Source organism: Capricornis sumatraensis, chromosome 16, assembly GCF_032405125.1.
Source record: "Capricornis sumatraensis isolate serow.1 chromosome 16, serow.2, whole genome shotgun sequence".
Taxonomy (NCBI): Eukaryota; Metazoa; Chordata; class Mammalia; order Artiodactyla; family Bovidae; genus Capricornis; species Capricornis sumatraensis.
In genome coordinates, this window is record NC_091084.1 from 66306031 (window position 1) to 66324264 (window position 18234).

The 18234-nt window shown below is 43.4% G+C and overlaps 1 protein-coding gene across 5 annotated transcripts in view; it reads left to right on the forward strand.

The window, feature by feature from the left end:
• CD44 (CD44 molecule (IN blood group)) overlaps nt 1-17392 on the forward strand; it is an 89293-nt gene extending 71901 nt beyond the window's left edge. For 4 of the 5 annotated variants that reach the window (XM_068988283.1, XM_068988284.1, XM_068988285.1 and 1 more), the window contains 4 exons: nt 909-974; nt 5750-5821; nt 7878-7956; nt 16408-17392. In XM_068988283.1, the coding sequence (XP_068844384.1) occupies nt 909-974; nt 5750-5821; nt 7878-7956; nt 16408-16612 (422 nt within the window). In that variant the 3' untranslated portion in view covers nt 16613-17392. The remainder of the gene's footprint in view (nt 1-908; nt 975-5749; nt 5822-7877; nt 7957-16407) is intronic. The other variant, XM_068988287.1, reaches the window with a different exon arrangement.
• The last annotated feature ends 842 nt before the right edge of the window (nt 17393-18234 follow it).

Below are 18234 nucleotides of genomic sequence, written 5' to 3' on the forward strand. Positions count from 1 at the left end.
ATTCCTTAGAGGAATTTTTCATAATGGGTGACCATAGCCATTTTATGAACCTGTTTCGTTTTGCTTCAAGATTCCATTATAATATTAGGAAATGTGTGGGCAGCAGGGGGAGGAACCAGAATTTCCATATTCTGAACTAGAGATTTGAACTGTGGATCCAAATTTTAGCAATTCATGAACTTGTTTCAATGTAAAGCCTTCTGTGATGGATGTTTGAGAAGATGGGGTTATATTAACTCTTGGTGTTGAAAATACAGATTTAAGTTTTTGGAAAATATGATTTGAAATATATTCTAATAAGCAGGTACACCTTAACCGCATGTTAGCTATCTCCCCATTTCTTTTTCACTTATTTTCAGACTTTATTTTCTCTAAATTGAATTGACTTTTCTTTCTGAATCCTTACTGATTCAACCCCAAGCTACTTTATTGAACAAACAAAACATTTCTCAATTTCCTGCCTCAGAGAAATCTCTTCAAATGTCCCATGCCCTAAGCCACAGAGTACATGCATTCCCAATGATCACATCTATCATGATTCAAAGCATATAATTGTTATGTCAAAGACACATCAAATCCCAACCTCTGACTTGCCAAGACATCATAGTATTTTTGGTAGAGTTACAATTTGGGGGTTTCTGCTGAAGCAACACTTCCTATGGTCATCCTTACTGGTCTGTGCTGTCCCAGTTTTTAAAATTTTGATTGAAGCTCTAACCCACTCATCAGTGAAGGAAGCAATGAACAAGAATTCATATCATGGACCCATTCGGAACTCCTTTGTCATTATTTTTGGTTACCTTTAAGAGACTTTGCAATGGGCTGTATGAAAATGCGCAGGTGAGGAAGCCCAGATGGGGACGTACCTGAGCATACGGTATTGAACCTCCCTCTGTTGCTCCTTACAGGAGACTATGGCTCGTCCCGCGACCCCAGTGGAAGGTCCTATACAACTCGTGCATCTGAATCAGCTGGTGAGTTTGAGCTGCTCTTAGTCGTTTACTGTTACCATCATGGAACCTGCTAATTATTAATGATGTATGAGTCAGTGTCTCCCCAGAAGTGGTATTTATACGTTCTTTGCATGCATCACAGTCACGGGGAGAACTTATTAAACTACACTGCTGGGCCCCATCCTTGAATGTTTCTGCTTTGAGAGGAGTGGACTGAAGCCTGAGCATTTGTATTTCTAGTCATTTCTCTGGTGACGCTGATTCTGCTCAGACACGGACTCCACTTTGAGGACGACTGCTTTTGAGAAAATTCTTCCACCTGGAAAAATCAGGAAGAATTCAAGCAGGTGCTCAGTTTAACACTGCATTTTACCAGGGCGATTAAGAACATAGATTTTGGAGAAAGAATGGCCTGGGTTTGATTCCAGCTCCTTCACATGCCAACGAGGGACCTTGTTAAAAGGATCTGAGATTTGACTTCCTAACCAAAAAAATTGGGATGATAATAATTGTCACAGGGCAATGTTTTAAAGGGGCATTCCCAGTGGCTCAGTGGGTAAAGAATCTGCCTGCAATGCAGGAGACACAGGAGACTTGGGTTTGATCCCTGGATGAAGAAGGTCCCCTGGAGGAGGAAATGGCAATCCACTCCAGTATTTTTGCTAAGAAAACCCCATGGATACAGTCCATGGGGTCACAAAGAGTCGGAAGTGACCAAGCATGCACACACATGCACACCTGCCTTGTTTTAAAGACTCTTGTTTTAAAGCTCTTTAAAGACTTTAAGGCTCTTGTTTTAAAGACTAAATGATGTATACTTGTAAAGTCTTTAGCATAATTCCCCTGCCCACCGCACATGGCCTTTACTGAGAATTTACTGTGGGCTGGTGGCATCATTCTGAACACTTTACACGTGTTAGGTTGGACCATCTGAAACTGCCACTTCTGTAGATCAACAGTCAGGTATCGGTGATTCCCTGTATTTCATCTTTTATGTTCTTATTTAATTATGTCAGTAATTGTATTATCCTAGTATTACAAATGAGAAAATAAGGCTTAGAGAGGCTAAGCAGCATGGCTGAGTTGACTTGGTAGAGTTGAATGGTGAAGCCAGGTTTTAAGCCCAGGGATCTTGTGTTGCCTCTCAGAAGCATGATCTGGAGAAATACCCTGTAATGACCATCATTACTGCCATAATTACTGTAATGATCACGCCTCTAGAAATATCACTCCAGGCAGCAAAAGTCTGCCATGAGGCAGGTTGACTTGTGATCACTAACGTTGCTCCTGAAAGGTTCTGCCGATGCTGTCTCACTGTGGTCTCCCTGATTATTGCCAGCCCAGGTGACCCCATGCCAGCCACGTAACCCCATATGAACTATTGCCCTTCCCCTCCTTCCCAGCTGGGAGTAGGGTTGCCTCCAAGCTTGAGGGTTCACACACTTAAAGCAAATACTGAAATGGATATTTACATGGTGGCTTCAGTAATAACCTATCCTGTAAGAGCATAGGGATGTAGGGGCCCAGTAGAAATGCTTCTAAAATAAAGACAGAAGTCCCAGGCTCTCTGGGGGCCTTGGGTGGGGCATTTAACCTTTTCCAGTTTCGATTTATTAGTAAAAAAGGAGATCAGGACACAGGCCTCTGTTACCTCCTAGAGCTCTTGTGAAGAGCATGCTGTATTAAAAATATGAAAGTGTTTTGAAAATTATATGGAGCTATTACTATAAGGAGGTGCTCTTTAGTTTTGGGGTTTTTTTTTTGGGTGGGGGGTGCTTTTTAAAATCAAGTGATTTTAGCCACTCCAAGCATGGTCCCTGGACCAGTGGCAGGGACATCACCTAAGAGCTGTCTGGAAATGCGGACTCCCCAGACCACTGAATCAAGAACTGTATTCCAGGCCTACCCCACCCTGCTCCCACTAGGCAGTCTGTATATACTTTAAAGTTTGAGAAGCACTGTTTAGACTTTTTCCTCACAGTGTGAGCCACCTGTGCACATGTCTCAGATTGGATCTCACCTCCCAACTGCATTGTCAAGCATCCCTCTTTGCAGAACTTACTTCCCAACCAGCCCTACCCCGGCTGGATTCACCGAGCTCTAGGGTGCAAGACCAGGCCTGCTGGGTCTCATTTGTCTTTTCCGGCTCTTTCCTGAAGTAAGAATCAGGTGGGCAGGGGTTAGTCTCTAATGTTTGCCTCCTGAGTAGGTGTGTGTTGTTCAAATGGAAGGTCTCATCTGGTTGTACACACACCCAGATCTTTCCTTTCTGGGAGCACTTTTTATGAAAATCAAAATAAAGAGATGATGACCCATTGAGGGCCTCCCGTTCAAATATCAAAGGCTGCTGTGAGTCAGACACAGACCAGCGAGAGTGGCTGTACCCCTTAAGTGGTTTTCAAGGCAAAGATCTGTAGTTTAGATGGCTAGTATCCCATGACCTGTTCAGGCTAGCACCTGCCAGTAATGACCAAGGCCTCTGGGAGGCAGCTAGAGGAAGCCCCTTGGATTCCTTCTGACTGACAGAAGGCACTGTCAAAATGGCCTGCTGAAACAGCCAAATGTCCAGTAGAATTTGTTTTGCTCCATTTTGAGTTTAACTAATACATTGAATCACATAAACTGTGAAGAAGGCTGAGCGCCGAAGAATTGATGCTTTTGAACTGTGTTGTTGGAGAAGACTCTTGAGAGTCCCTTGGGCTGCAAGGAGATCCAACCAGTCTATTCTAAAGGAGATCAGCCCTGGGATTTCTTTGGAAGGAATGATGCTAAAGCTGAAACTCCAGTACTTTGGCCACCTCGTGCGAAGAGTTGACTCATTGGAAAAGACTCTGATGCTGGGAGGGATTGGGGGCAGGAGGAGAAGGGGACGACAGAGGATGAGATGGCTGGATGGCATCACTGACTCGATGGACGTGAGTGTGAGTGAACTCCGGGAGTTGGTGATGGACAGGCAGGCCTGGCGTGGTGTGATTCATGTGGTCGCAAAGAGTTGGACACTACTGAGTGACTGAACTGAACTGAACTGAGTACATTGAATTGCATAAACAGGAGCCATTCTACTCAAAATAACCACAGCCATCAAAATTTCAGAGTTCACCATGTACAGTCAGAAATTTGACTCTGAGAAAAGGCTGTTTAAGTTCTGCCCATCTTCATGGGGTCACAAAGAGTCGGACACGGCTGAGCAACTGACCGACAACAACATCTTCATTCATTGAGTAGCCAAACAGACTTCCTGTTTTTTTTACTTCCCTGGGAACCCTTCAGGATTTTGCAGTGGGTTCCCATTGGGTAGGGGGAAAGAGTTCATTTTAGTGGGAATTTTTCACATTTTGTTTTGAAACAGTGGAGGAAGCACAACACACACACACAACACACAAACACACACGCATGCGCACACACACCAAAGCTTTCATTTGGGTGAGTCTCTTCACAAAATGCCTTGGAAGTTTCATTTAAAACATGATTCCTCCCTCATTGTGATGAACCTCCTGTTCTGACTTGTGAATTCTTTATCTTGTGATTCTTCCTGCTTCCTTCCAGTTTGGATTCTTTGTCTCCTTATTTGATTTTGTAGCAGCAGAGAATGTTGTCTTCTAAGAAGTACATGTTTTGTGAATATAGACATATTAGCCTGCACTCTCCTTAGGGTGATTTTTCACAAAGAAAAAGGGACATTGCCCACCCCACCCTACCCTGAATCTCTTTTTTTTTTATGTTTATGACTATTGAAGATGTTGGACGTAATTTTTAGGTTTGCTTTGAACTACCTGAAGCATTTGAATCCCCTGGGGATCTTGTTAAAATGAAGATTCTGAGGTTTGGGATGAAACCTGAAGCTGTGTATTACCAGCAAGCTCCCATGGTGATGTTGCTGGTCAAGGGTAGCAAGGTCTTAAATTAAAAATAGAGAATTGTAATGTTGCCGAGTTGAAGATTGTACTGCTTGCGGTACAACAGGCCAATAAATCAAGAGATGAGTTGGTGGATCAAGGATTAGTGACTTTATTTGTAAAGCCAGCAGACAAAGATGGTGGACTGGTGTCCCAAAGAACCATCTTGCTTGAGTTAGAATTCAGGCTTCTTTTATACTAATAGGGACAGAAGTGAAATCAAACTTCTCCTGGTTTCCATCAGGCTTGTTAATTTCTTCCTTTCTGCAGTCATTCACAGGTGGGGCTTGTCAGGATGCTTCCTAGGAACTAGACCAAGATATTTTAGGTTAATGCTCATTCCCTAGAAGGCAGGGTTCCCAGAGATGGGCCACTATGTATAATTTAAGCTTATAGATAGCATTTCTTTAATGATTAGCTGGTAATATAAAAAGTTCTTCCCTATTACAGTAACTGCACACAATTACCCTTCTTGTTCACTTCTTTAAACCTCTATAAAATGATGATGAAGCAGATTCTATTATTACCCCTATATTATGAGTGAGAAAACAGACCTGGCGAGAGATGACTTGTCCCAGCAGATATTACTGGTGAGAGACAGAGGTAGGACTTGAATGCAGGGCTATCTTGATTGATTTATAGCCTCTTAAATACTGCATAGTACTACTGCTGAAAATTCTCATACTCTTGTTGAAAAATGACATTTCTAAGCCTTACCCTTAATCAAAGAGAGCTTTTCTGGAGGGATGTTTCTTTCATACAACACAAAATGGATGTCTGTGGGTTGGATCTATAGCTTTGCAATGATGTAGCATGTAGAGTTTGGCCTTATGTGTTGCTCAGTAAGAAACTCCTGGTTACACGTTCCGTTTGTTGAGAATTGTTGTTTTTTCTCTTTAGGACACTCAAGTGGGAGTGAAGACCATGGGGCAAACACAACCTCAGGTCCTATACGGAAACCTCAAATTCCAGGTGAGTTTTGAGCTGTGAAGGAAAGAAATACTAAAAGCAGGTCTCTCTGAACGTCACAGAAGGGAAGAAGAGACCAGTTGGAAAGCACATTCTCCTACATGTCTGCCCTTGAACCTGATGGCTCCTCTTTGTGAGCTAAAGGGTGAATGCAGTACCACAGCCCCTTGAGAAAGAATGAAATCTTTCCTTCTGCCTTGATCCCATAAATTGGCTGAGCTCATGTTTGGACCTGTCCCTAGTCTGTCCCAGAGAAGTGCCTTGTTAGTTACTAAAGCTCCCTCCCCAAGTGAGTGATCTTCCTGTCCCAGGGGACAGGAACTTGAGGCCAGTTCCCTCTCTATTTCCGGGTTGGAGGGTGGATGTGTAACTTTCTCCTCACATTGCAGACGATGGGGAAATACAAGAGTCATGTGCATTGGGTGGAGTGAAAATATTCTTCTGGCCCCCAAACTACTTTTCACGAGGGACAATCTTTACTGATTCAGAGGGAAGAAAGTTTAAGAATATGGTGAGAGGGCTGGGCCACCTGGCTCCCTTGAGCATCAAGATTTAAGGCATTTGAGGCAAATGCTTTCTTTGGCTTAGGCTCCAAACTGGACATGTGTAAAGTGGGATTACAATTAAGGAAGGTTTTTCCTAGAGTTGTCAATTATTCTTTTAATTCTCTGCTCTACAGAGCTCTCAAGCGGAGCCTCCCTTAGGAAGAGGGCAGAACATGGTGTGGCCTATGTCCCCTTGCCTTGACTTCCCTGAGCAGAGCATGTGAAGTCGGAGGAATGGACTAAGGGGGTGGTGGGAGGCAGTTGCTATAATCGAGCAGCAGGACTTTCCCCAGCTCTAGTGAGAGAGAGTGTGGAGCATCTTAGGGCTAGACCCACCGGGAAAGAACAGAAAGGATACCTTTCTGTCAGCCTCTCCATCTCCTGACTCAGCCTCCCTCCCCAGACTCATCAAATCAGGGAGGGGTTAGGCTGAGGCAGTACTGAGAAAGAAATCAGAGGAAAATGAAGTGTCTCCAAGAAGAATAGCCAGTGAATGACTTCCCATCTTTCTTGTTCCTTCAGCTTCTGTTCATTGCATGGATATACAATCTACTTTGCTATTACATTTATTCAGATTGTCAAGTTATATTTTAATCCTACTGTAGCTTGGTTTTAAAAACATGTATGTAAGATTTTATTGGTTTACAAGTGATACACTAATTATTGGAGGCATTTTCGAGAATACTGTTGAACAAAAGGGTAAAAATAGAGTTCCCTTGTTATCTACCTCACCATCCAGAGTACCATAGTAATCATTTTCATGTGTGTCTTTTCCATTATTTTTCTATCTGATTTCTACACAAACATGTAATTTGACACACTGTTTAGTAAACTCATCCCCAGCTGGCTGGTCACAGCTTTTCAATGTCATTAAATAGTCTTCCTCTATATCTTAGTACACAGTACAGTGGATGGACCCTAATTCATTTAACCAATCCCTTATTGTTGAATAGTAGATGGTTTCCAACTTTTATAAATAGCTCAGTAAGAAACATCTTTATAGCCAAGTCTGAGGTCCTATATTCCTAGAAGTATAACTGATGGATCAAAGGCTGTACATTTTGAAGGATTTTGACAAATTTTGCCAAATGACCCTCCTGACCGCTCCACAGGGATGTCATTTCTGCCACCCACTAGTATATGACCTCCATTTTTGTTCCTTAATAAAATACAATGCAAATGCTCTCATATAGAAAAGGAATGATACTTTTAAGGAACATTCTTTTAATTTATTTAATAATATCGCACCAAAGGCATCTACAGATTTTACAGTTCATTCTATGCTTTTTGGAAATGTGTTTCTCCTGGGGGAACTTGGAAATCTTGATTGATCATAAGGTATGATAAACAGGCCTGTTAGACAAAGACCTATAGCAAAATGGTTCTTCCACTATTAGCTGGCTGTTGGCTAGACCTTTGGTTGGACCCATGTGTAGAGCTGACTGTAGCTCTTGTTTGGACCAATTTATAAAGTGCATTCCCCAAGCTCATGCATGTCTTTGGCTTCCCACCAGAATGGCTGATCATCTTGGCATCTCTCCTGGCCTTGGCTTTGATTCTCGCAGTTTGCATTGCTGTCAACAGTAGGAGAAGGTAAGGCGATGCTCCTCAGGGCCTTAACTTTGAAAGGGTATCATTTAAACTTAGGCTGTAAAACTACTAGGTATAAAATACAAGCTACAAGGATACATTGCACAACACAAGGAATATAGCCGATATTTTGTATTAACATTATATGGAGTGCAATCTATAGAAATGTTGAATTACTATGTTGTATATGTGAGACTAATAGAATATTGTGAGTCAACTATACTTCAATCAGGAAAAAAAAAAGCCATAGGCAATATGTCCTTGCTACTCAAGAGTATAGCCCCTGCAACCAGCAGCCTCTGCACCCTGGAAGCTTGTCAGAAATGCTACATCTCAAGCCCTACCCCAGTCCCCTGTATCAGAGTCTGTGTTTTGATAAGACTCCAGGGACTCATGTGGACAGTACAGTTTAAGAAGCTCTGCTCTGGTATATTCTTTAGAGAAGGGAGACTGTGATTCTTTAGACATCTGCTTTTAAATGGGTCTCCTGTGGGTCTTAATTTTGGGGTATGTGATGAGAGTTGTGTAATATCTCACCAGTAAGACATGAAATAGTATACTCATTCATTGATTCATTGGGCTTCCCTGGTGGCTGAGATGGTGAAGAGTCTGGCTGCAATGCGGGAGACCTGGGTTCAATCCCTGGGTCAGGAAGATCCCCTGAAGGAGGGCATGGCAACTCACTCCAATATTCTTGCTGGGAAAACCCCGTGGATAGAGGAGTCTGGTGGGTTACAATCCATCTGGTCACGAAGAGTCAGACAGGACTCAGAGACTAACACTTTCACTCTGATTAACTGAACAAATATTTATCAAGTGTCTTCACAGTGCACAAAAATGCTGTATAGAGATTCAAGGATTGGCCCTTTAGCCTGTCTGAGGCCCCTAGAAACCTCTAGAACCCTTACCTAGAGCAGGCATTGGGTTTGTGATTTTTTTTTTTTTTGGTAATGACACTATTTTCTGCTTTCTGAAAGCTGTCATCAAAAGGATTCAGGTTATGGCCTAGGAAGAGTTCCCTGAGACTTTCCATGGAAAATCTGAAAAAAGACAGTCACCTCCCTAGACCTGGCGTGTGGGTTGTTTTTATATCATCAGACATCTCTCCCTCCCTCAACCAAGGCCTGTTGTTTTGGAATGATATACCTGCATATACCTGATTGAGCTGTGACCAGCCTCTAGAAATCATGCTGCATTTAAAATGAAGCAAAGGAAAACAGTAATTCTAGCATCAGAGAAAATGAACTTTCACAGGAGTACTCCAGAAATATAGCTCTAAATTTCAAGACATTCAAAGATGCACAATTTTTCTCCAAAAAAATGCAGAGGAACATCAAACTTTTTGTAAATGTCCCTTGAGGTTTCTTCTTACAAAGCAAAAGAATCTTATTTCCAAGTGGGGCCACATTTATTGTATCATTAGATCATCAAACAGGTCAGAAAATGCCCCTACATTTGGGAAGAGACCTGGAGAAAATTCTAGAATCTTTCTTGTTGGCTTTTGGAAAGCCAAGGAACAGCTAGCTAATTCCATTGCCATTTATGGCTCATGCAGTATCTTTCCTTTTTGGAGGAAATGAAATAATGTCATTTTACATTCATACAAGTTAATGAAAGTGCTTTTAAAGTCAAAGAGATGTGTTTTTATCTGTAAAACAAAAACAAATTTAGCCAATTGCATAAGGAACAAAAACTAGGAAAAGAAATAGGAAAGACCTCCTAAACATCTCCCATGACTAAATGGAAAGAGATTTTTTTTTTTAGTTGAATTTAAATAATATGACTTAGGGAGCCCTTACAAAGAGTCTTTATACTTTCCTTCAGCCTCTGTGCTTTCTTCGTAGATGACTTTTGTTCGATTAAATATGAGTTTCCTATTGTTGGAAATCAGTCCTTTTATTCCAGGCCCTAAAATGTACCACTTCTGCTCACATATACAGCCTATGAGCTCTGCACATGTCGCCAACAGAAACGTTGGCCTCAGATGCTCTCAACGTGGGGGAGAACTCGGAGAAGTGTCTCAGCTGTCCCCCGAGCAGCTAGTGTGACTGGTTGGCTCGTATGTCACTTCCCATCATGTCAGCAGCATAAGCAGGCCCCCTTGCTTCCCCACCCGCTCCTCCCAATACCAGCAGTCACTCTGGCAACCAGCAAACAGGGACACACAGGATCCGGTAGAGCAAGCGTCTCACCGGGAGAGTAGCTGCTCGGATGTTCTGAATTACCATGTCCTGATTTGATAATCGAAAACAGATTTGCCGCAGAGCTAAAGACTGATTAACGGCTGCAGAGGCCCTGGGATATACACTGTGATTCTAAAGCCACCAGCCCATTTCTAATCCTCTCTAAAGGCAGAGGCCTTTCTATTTGGAGCGTTTCGTTCTAGAGGGATACAGAATCCTATTTTCATCAAAGAAAGTTTGTTTGAAGATAAGAGGCCTATACCAGGCATTCACTTATTCAGCAAATGTCTTTTGAGGGGCGGCTGTGACGTCAGCACTACAGAGGAGGAAGAGATGAAAACAAAAAGGGTACCATGCCTTCTCTGCAAAAACCCTGAGGTGTTGTGGCAGTATTGGCCTGTTCACTTTGAGTCGGCTATTGTTTATTGCCAACATACTCTGGGCCAGGCCGTGTTATATGAGTTACGATTAAAAGACAGAAGTGGAAAATCACTAACTACTGAAGTTGAGGTTGGAGAGTTAAACACGGGCTTCCGTGAAGGAGTGATCTGTGAGTTCCATCGTCTTAAAGATGCCGATGTAGGGGTCCTGTAATTTCTCTCGCTTTCCCAGTCCCTGTCTTAGCCCACATTATTACCTTTCCTGCTGTTCTTTTTATAACCAGAGTCCCTGAATTGCACCTTTCCAGTGGAGATCAGAACTGTATTCACTCTCTGTAAAAGCCGACAGCTCTTTTAGGAATCAGTTGGATTGGTAGCTATTGGATGAGACTGAAGAGAAGAAGTTAGATGCCTTTCTCCTTAAAGAATTTATCGGGTTTGTGTGAAGAGGAGAGAGAAAGCTTCACAGAAGGGAAGTGATTAAGAAATGTTTCTGTATCAACTGTGCAGAAAAGGCCTTTGCCTGCTTGCACTGACATGGGAATAATCATCCTGCCTCTACACCCCGGAGGGCAGCCATGCACCCTCAGCCTGGTGCGTCCCCTCCGTAAATCTCCATGACTTAGACATGTCTTCCTTCCTCTAAGCTGCAGCCTAGTTCACTCTAATCTAAGCTCACCCAAACTCCTTCTGCCCTCCACAACAGAGCTGTCTGGTAGAACTTTCTGTGATGACGAAAGTGTTCCACGTTTGTGCTCATATACAACCATTAACCACGTTTGGCTGCTGAGGCTCCTAATGTGGCCAGTTCAACTTAAGAAGTGAATTTTTTATTTTATTTCATTTGAACTAGTTTATATCTTAAGGCTGGTGTCTACTGGCTGGAATGGCAAAGCTCCAACACACTGCAAAATAGATCTCTAAGTGTTTTTCAGGACTGTCAGGTAGATAAGACATAAGATCAGTCTTGTTTTCTGGGTTTTTTTGCTATTGATGTTGTTTTTAAGGAAGGGGAGGAGGCCAGAATGATCCTTGTAGTAATGGATTAGAACTGATGACATCAGTATGAACTTAGTACAGATGTTTACATATAGAATTATTCATCTATTTTTATTTTTTGGCCACGGCATGTGGGATCTTGCTTCCCGGTTGGCTCGGTGGTAAAGAATCTGCCTGCCAAACTGAAAACGCAGGTTCGATTCCTGCATTGGGAAGATCCCCCGGAGCTGGAAATGGCAACCTACTCCAGTATTATTGCTTGGGAAATCCCATGAGCAGGGGAGCCTGGGGGACTACAGTCCACAGGGTCACCAAGAGTTGGACACGACTGAGCCACTAAACAACAACATGTGGTATCTTAGTTCCCCAACCAGGGATTGTACCTGCAACCCCTGGTTTGGAAGCTCAGAATCCCAACCACTGGACCACCAGGGAAGTCCCAAGACCAGTTGTTAAGTTACCTTACCCCTTCACTTTTAAGATAAACTCCTCCGTGCCCTAAAGAACATGTTTCCTGGCTTCTAAACCCCACACAGCCTGCCCACCCACTCCTGGCCAGGCTTCAGTCTGACAGCTTCCTCATTGTGAGGTCACTTGCATCCTCAGCTGATGCCTGAGATTGAAGAGGAAAGGAGATACAGGCAAGATGTGGTTCAGTAAAGATCTCTGACCTTTAGAGTCAAAAAGTCTTAAGTTGTAAATACTAGACTGTAGTTCCTGCCATAACTAGCGGGATAGCTTTGGGTGATATGCTTGACTTCTTGGACTCAGAAAAGAGATATGCTGGATCACCTCTGAAGTCCCTTCAGCTCTAATGTTTCTTTTTAAATTCCTGTAACTACTAAGAAAGAAAAAAATGAGAGCTTGCTTTTTAAAAGTACTTATAAATTGCCCAGAGCACCAAATATTGGGCTGAGTTATTTATGAGCATCACCCTGCCCTCCTGAAAGAACTCAGACAGAAAACAGAGACACATAAATCCAGAGGGAAATGGGGGCAGGACCAAATCCAAGCACAGCATTCCTCCATCCTGCAGGTCTAATGTTACCCACTTTCAAAATCAGCTTCATTTAGGGTAATAACGTTAATCCCCACCTCAGCCCCTTGCACAAACATTTATCTTACAATTATAAATCACTTTCCTGCACTGTTTCATCCAACTTCTCAAGTACCCGTTTGGTGGATGAGTGGAAATTACCTTAATAAGATACCTTTTCTCCAAAGACCATCTGATACAAACTATTGGGTTGGCCACAAAGGTCATTTGGGTTTTTCTGTAAGATGTTATGGGAAAAACAAACAAACTTTTTTGCCAACCCCATACTATATATAACATGGATAAATGACAAGGTCCTACTCTATAGCATAGGCAACTATATTTAATATCCTGTGACAAACCATAATGGAAAAGAACATGAAAAAGAATATATGTATGTGTGTGTATCAGTTCAGTTCAGTTCAGTCACTCAGTCGTGTCCGACTCTGCAGCCCCATGGACTGTAGCACCCCAGGCCTCCCTGTTCATCACCAACTCCTGGAGTTCACTCAGACTCATGTCCATTGAGTCGGTGATGCCATCCAACCATCTCATCCTCTGTCGTCCGTTTCTCCTCCTGCCCTCAATCTTTCCTAGCATCAGGGTCTTTTCAAATGAGTCAGTTCTTTGCATCAGGTGGCCAAAGTATTGGAGTTTCAGCTTCAGCGTCAGTCCTTCCAATGAATATTCAGGACTGATCTCCTTCAGAATGGACTGGTTGGATCTCCTTGCAGTCCAAGGGACTCTCAAGAGTCTTCTCCAACACCACAGTTCAAAAGCTTCAATTCTTTGGCACTCAGCTTTCTTTATAGTCCAACTCTCACATCCATACATGACCACTGGAAAAAACCATAGCCTTAACTAGATGGACCTTTGTTGGCAAAGTAATGTCTCTGCTTTTTAATGTGCTGTCCAGATTGGTCATCTTCCCTGGGTTGGGAAGATCCTCTGGAGAAGGAAATGGCAACCCACTCCAGTACTCTTGCCTGGAAAATCCCATGGACGGAGGAGCGTGATAGGCTATAGTCCCTGGGGTTGCAAAAAGTCCAACATGACTGACAAGTGACTTCACAAAGTTGGTCATAACTTTCCTTCCAAGGAGTAAGCGTCTTTTAATTTCATGGCTGCAGTCACCATCTGCAGCAATTTTGGAGCCCCCTCCCACCAAAATAAAGTCTGCCACTGTTTCTCCATCTATTTGTCATGAAGCGTTGGGACCAGATGCTATGATCTTTGTTTTCTGAATGTTAAGCTTTAAGCCAACTTTTTCACTCTCCTTTTTCACTTTCATCAAGAGGCTCTTTAGTTCTTCTTCACTTTCTGCCATAAGGGTGGTGTATGTGTATAGCTGAGGGTTTTCCAGGTGGGGCTAAGGGTAAAGAATCCACCTGCCAGTGCAGGTAGATGTGAGAGATGCAGGTTCAGTCTGTGGGTCGGGAAAATCTCCTGGAGGAGGGCATGGCAACCCACTCCAGTATTCTTGCCTGGAAAATCCCTTGGACCGAAGAACCTGGTGGGCTACAGTCCATGGCGTTGAGGAGTCAGACAGTACTGAAGTGACTTAGTACGCACGAACGTGTATAACTGAATCACTTTGCTGTACAGCAGAAAGTAACACAACGTTGTAAATCAACTGTACTACAACAAAATTAAATTCAAACAAAAAGCTGCAAAAGCAAAGACAAGTGAGATAACCCTTGGTAATCCGAATCAAACACAGGCAGCACCTCCCTTTGGCCTTTTACGACGTTTTCATCATAAATATAACAAGGGGAGTGGAGGTGGCAGAAGAATCAGCAAACATTTCACACGGCTCTGGTTACACTAATAAGTGCAGCAAGTGCCTCTAGAACATTCACTGTGTTTCGGATGCCGTTCTAAGTGCTTATCCAAGGCCTCGATTTCCTTACTCTACCTTGTTCAGAAAAGCAACAGATAAAATGGTGGTAAACTCATGTATCCAGTGCCAGCCTCTGTTTCAAGGGATTTCCACAGTCTTGTGACACTGGTACTCTTAACAGCCTGGTGTTACAGATAAGAAAGCTCAGATACGTTAAGTGAGTTGCCTGAGGTCACACAGTGGTAAGGCCCTCAAACCAGGCCTTCCAAGCCCCTGCTCTTGTCTACGTGGATCCATATGCTCAGCCCTGCGGATCAGCAGAGGTCAAGTGTCCTTCCTCCCGCCCTCATCAAGAGTCATGCCAGAGGATACAGGATCAACCTCATATTCAGGAGGTATAATTTTTACTTCCCCAAACAAGTGGTTAAAGTTTATGGCCCTGGCAGTTCCAGAGGGAACGGCCCATGATCATGAATAATAGAAGCTTTGTCTCTACAACTCCAAATATCCAGCGGCAAAGTGAACAATTCCGACTTCATACTTGTTCCAGATCTCCAGATGGTTAGCAGCATGAATAAAGCAAGGTCGGCAGAGCTGAGACTTTGGGTCATAAAAGCCTACATTTGAATATTGACTCTGTCCCTCTTACTGGCTGTGTGACCTCAAGCCAGTTACTAAACCTCCCTGAGCCTCAGTTTCCATTGCTGTATAATGGGAATAACAGCTGCTTTGTGAGATTATTGTAAAGATTACATGAAATTACATGTAAAGTGCCTGACATTCAGGAAGTGTCCAATAAATGCACATTTCCCCTCACTCCCACTCTACTTGTAGTTGTGAGGGTTTGCACCTTTGCTTTTGTTTAAGCAGCATCTGACTTCTTGATGTGTGGCAGTGATCGTGTTCCAGGAAAGAGGAAGCATTGCTTCAGGCTGGGGCGGGGATAAGGCAATGCCCTGACCCAGCAACAAGATCAAGGTCATGCTCTTCTATAGCAGACCTGCATTTGAGTAATGTTATTAAGAAATCTTAAATAGTGAATGACTTCCCTTATATAGTTAAACTTCCCGTATCTAAAGTTACATGGCAATTAACCAAGCATAAGGGAAAAACCAGTGTGGCCTTATATCTTCCCTGGTGGCTCAGATGGTAAAGAATCTGGCTGCAATGCAGGGTTCAATCCCTGGGTTGGGAAGATCCCTTGGAGAAGGGAATGGCAACCCATTCCAGCATTCTTGCCTGGAGAATTCCATGGACAGAGGAGCTTGCTGGGCTAGAGTCCAAGGAGTTGTGAAGAGTCAGACACGACTGAGCAACTAACACTAACACTATACTTCTAGCAAAGCGGTGCCTCATTCTTCTTGGTATTTGCAATAATAACCCTGACAACGCCAACAAAGTGTTGACTGGGAGAGGAAGTAAAGGGACTTTCTTGAATACACAAATCAGAATGATTTACAGTCGTCCCGTTGATGGTTTATCTAAGCCTGCAGAAACAGCTAGAGTTTAACAGAGGCAAACATTTCCCTTACAGGATTTGATGGAAGGAGAGTTAGAACTTGGGAGTCAGACACACCAGGGTTTGAATCCCAGTTCTCTTAGTACTTGTTCAATAACCTGGGGCAAGTGATGGAATTTTCCAAGCCCAAGATTTCTTTAGCTGTAATGGGGGATACAGTGAGCACTGGCTTCCCATAGCTGTGACCACTGATTCTCAGACTCACTTCAGGTAGCCCTTGAGGGTTTGCTAAGTCCCAGACTCTGGTCCCCGCTCCTCGAGTTTTCTGATTCGGGATGTCTGAGGTAGGCCTGAGAATTTGCATTTCTAACAAGTTTACAAGTGATGCTTTGGCTACGGGGTCAAGGACTTTGCTGTGAAAAGTGCTGATTGTTAAAAGTCAGTACGATGAAATATACTCAGATTATCATAAACCATAGTGATGGTGGTATTAACTGTGACGATGATGACAAAACCATTGTACCCATTTCTCTTATAATTTTTTTTTCAATTCTTAGGTGTGGGCAGAAGAAAAAACTGGTGATCAACAATGGGAATGGAACCATGGAGGAGAGAAAGCCCAGCGGACTCAACGGAGAAGCTAGCAAGTCTCAGGAGATGGTGCATTTGGTGAACAAGGGGTCGTCAGAGACCCCAGACCAGTTCGTGACGGCAGATGAGACGCGGAACCTGCAGAATGTGGATATGAAGATTGGGGTGTAACACCTACTCTGTGACCTTGGAGATAAACCACCGTTGGAGACACAACCATTACAGGGAGCTGGGACACTTCACAGATGCAGTGTGCTACTGATTGTTTCATTGGGGATCTTTTTTTTTTAGCATAAAATTTTCTATTCCTTTTTTGGGAGTTTTTTGTGTTTTATTTTTTAAAGTCAGATCCAGTTGATAAAAACCTCATTGCTTTCTGAAATGAGGGCCCAGTTAATAATCGGCAAGAATTGGACTGTTCTAGTCTATGGGGTCGCACAGAGTCGGACACGACTGAAGCGACTTAGCAGCAGCAGCAGCAGTCCCCACCGAGAAGCGTCTCACCTCCCTGAGCTGTGTGATGGGCAGCTTCTAACAAAAGCCATGCGTCCATCTTCCTGACCCTCAACCTTCGCCTTCACCCCACCCACCAGGGAACAGCCACCTGCTAAGGACATCCCCAGGGCTAGGAGGGATTGACCCCTGGAAGGAAATTTGAATGGGTCCATATTGCCCTTCCAGCAGCCCAATCCCTGGGCATTTCTTTCTAGTGGGGTTGGGGGTGGGGGTGTACTGGTTACACATCCCCTTCTACAGACTCCTTGGAAAATTTTCAGATGCTTCTGGGAAATACCCAAACGGTGAAGCTATTTATCTATAGTAAGCTATTTATCTGTGTTTTTGAAATATGAAACCCTGGAGGTCCTTTGATCAGTGATTTTTTTTTTTTTTTTTTTTTGGTTACCTACCTGGTCAGAGGCATAAAAGGGTTTCTGCTGATTCATAATAAACACCTGTACTTCTTCCACCTTAACCCTTTGTGCTGTGATCTTTCAGTTTCCTAATCAGCAAAGCCTGGGTCCCAACAGCTCATCAGGAAGAGGCGAGGAGGTCCTCCTTGCAAGTCTTCATCTCAGAGCCACGAAGCCCCCACTCAGGCTCACTCACCCAAATCTCAGAGAGGACCAGGGGAGACAGTATTGTTTTACTTCTGAGGTTCCGAAGGCATTCTATCCTGTCCTACAACCAAAACTGTGAGAGGAGGAGCTTCAGCTGCTTTTATGTACTAATGGCCGCCTATTCTTTCCCCTGAAAGGCGGTGAAAAGTCATGTGACATGTGCATGATCTACCATTTGTGATGTTCCATGGTGTTGTCCAAAAACAATACGGAAGCGCCTTCTAACCTTTTGTAATAAAAGGAGAAGCCAGTAGAAATGAAGGAGCCCAGACAGTGGCCAACAGACGGGCAGAAGCAGGGAAAGGGGAGCAGGGAGCAGCGCAGATCCTGTTGGAGGATTTTTATGGCCGTGTTTGCACGTGTGTTTTCAAGCCAGTGGTCTCCATCCAAAGCAGTTGCTATTCAAGGTTAACTTAAGTGGCTGGAGAATCCCTCACAAGGTGACAGGGCTTCCCACCTTGGATTCATCACCAGATCAGCAGTTATATGGCCAAATAAGAGAATAATGGCTTTATCTCCTGCTTTGCAAGTCTTTAGCAGTCTTTGTATAGAAGTTCAGGAGACTTTGTTGGTCCTAAAACTTCCAAAGGCTGCTGGTAATAGAAGAAATTGAATCTATGAAAATAAGGGGTTCCATAAACTGGGACCTCCTTCCTTAGGTCCCCAGAAAAAATA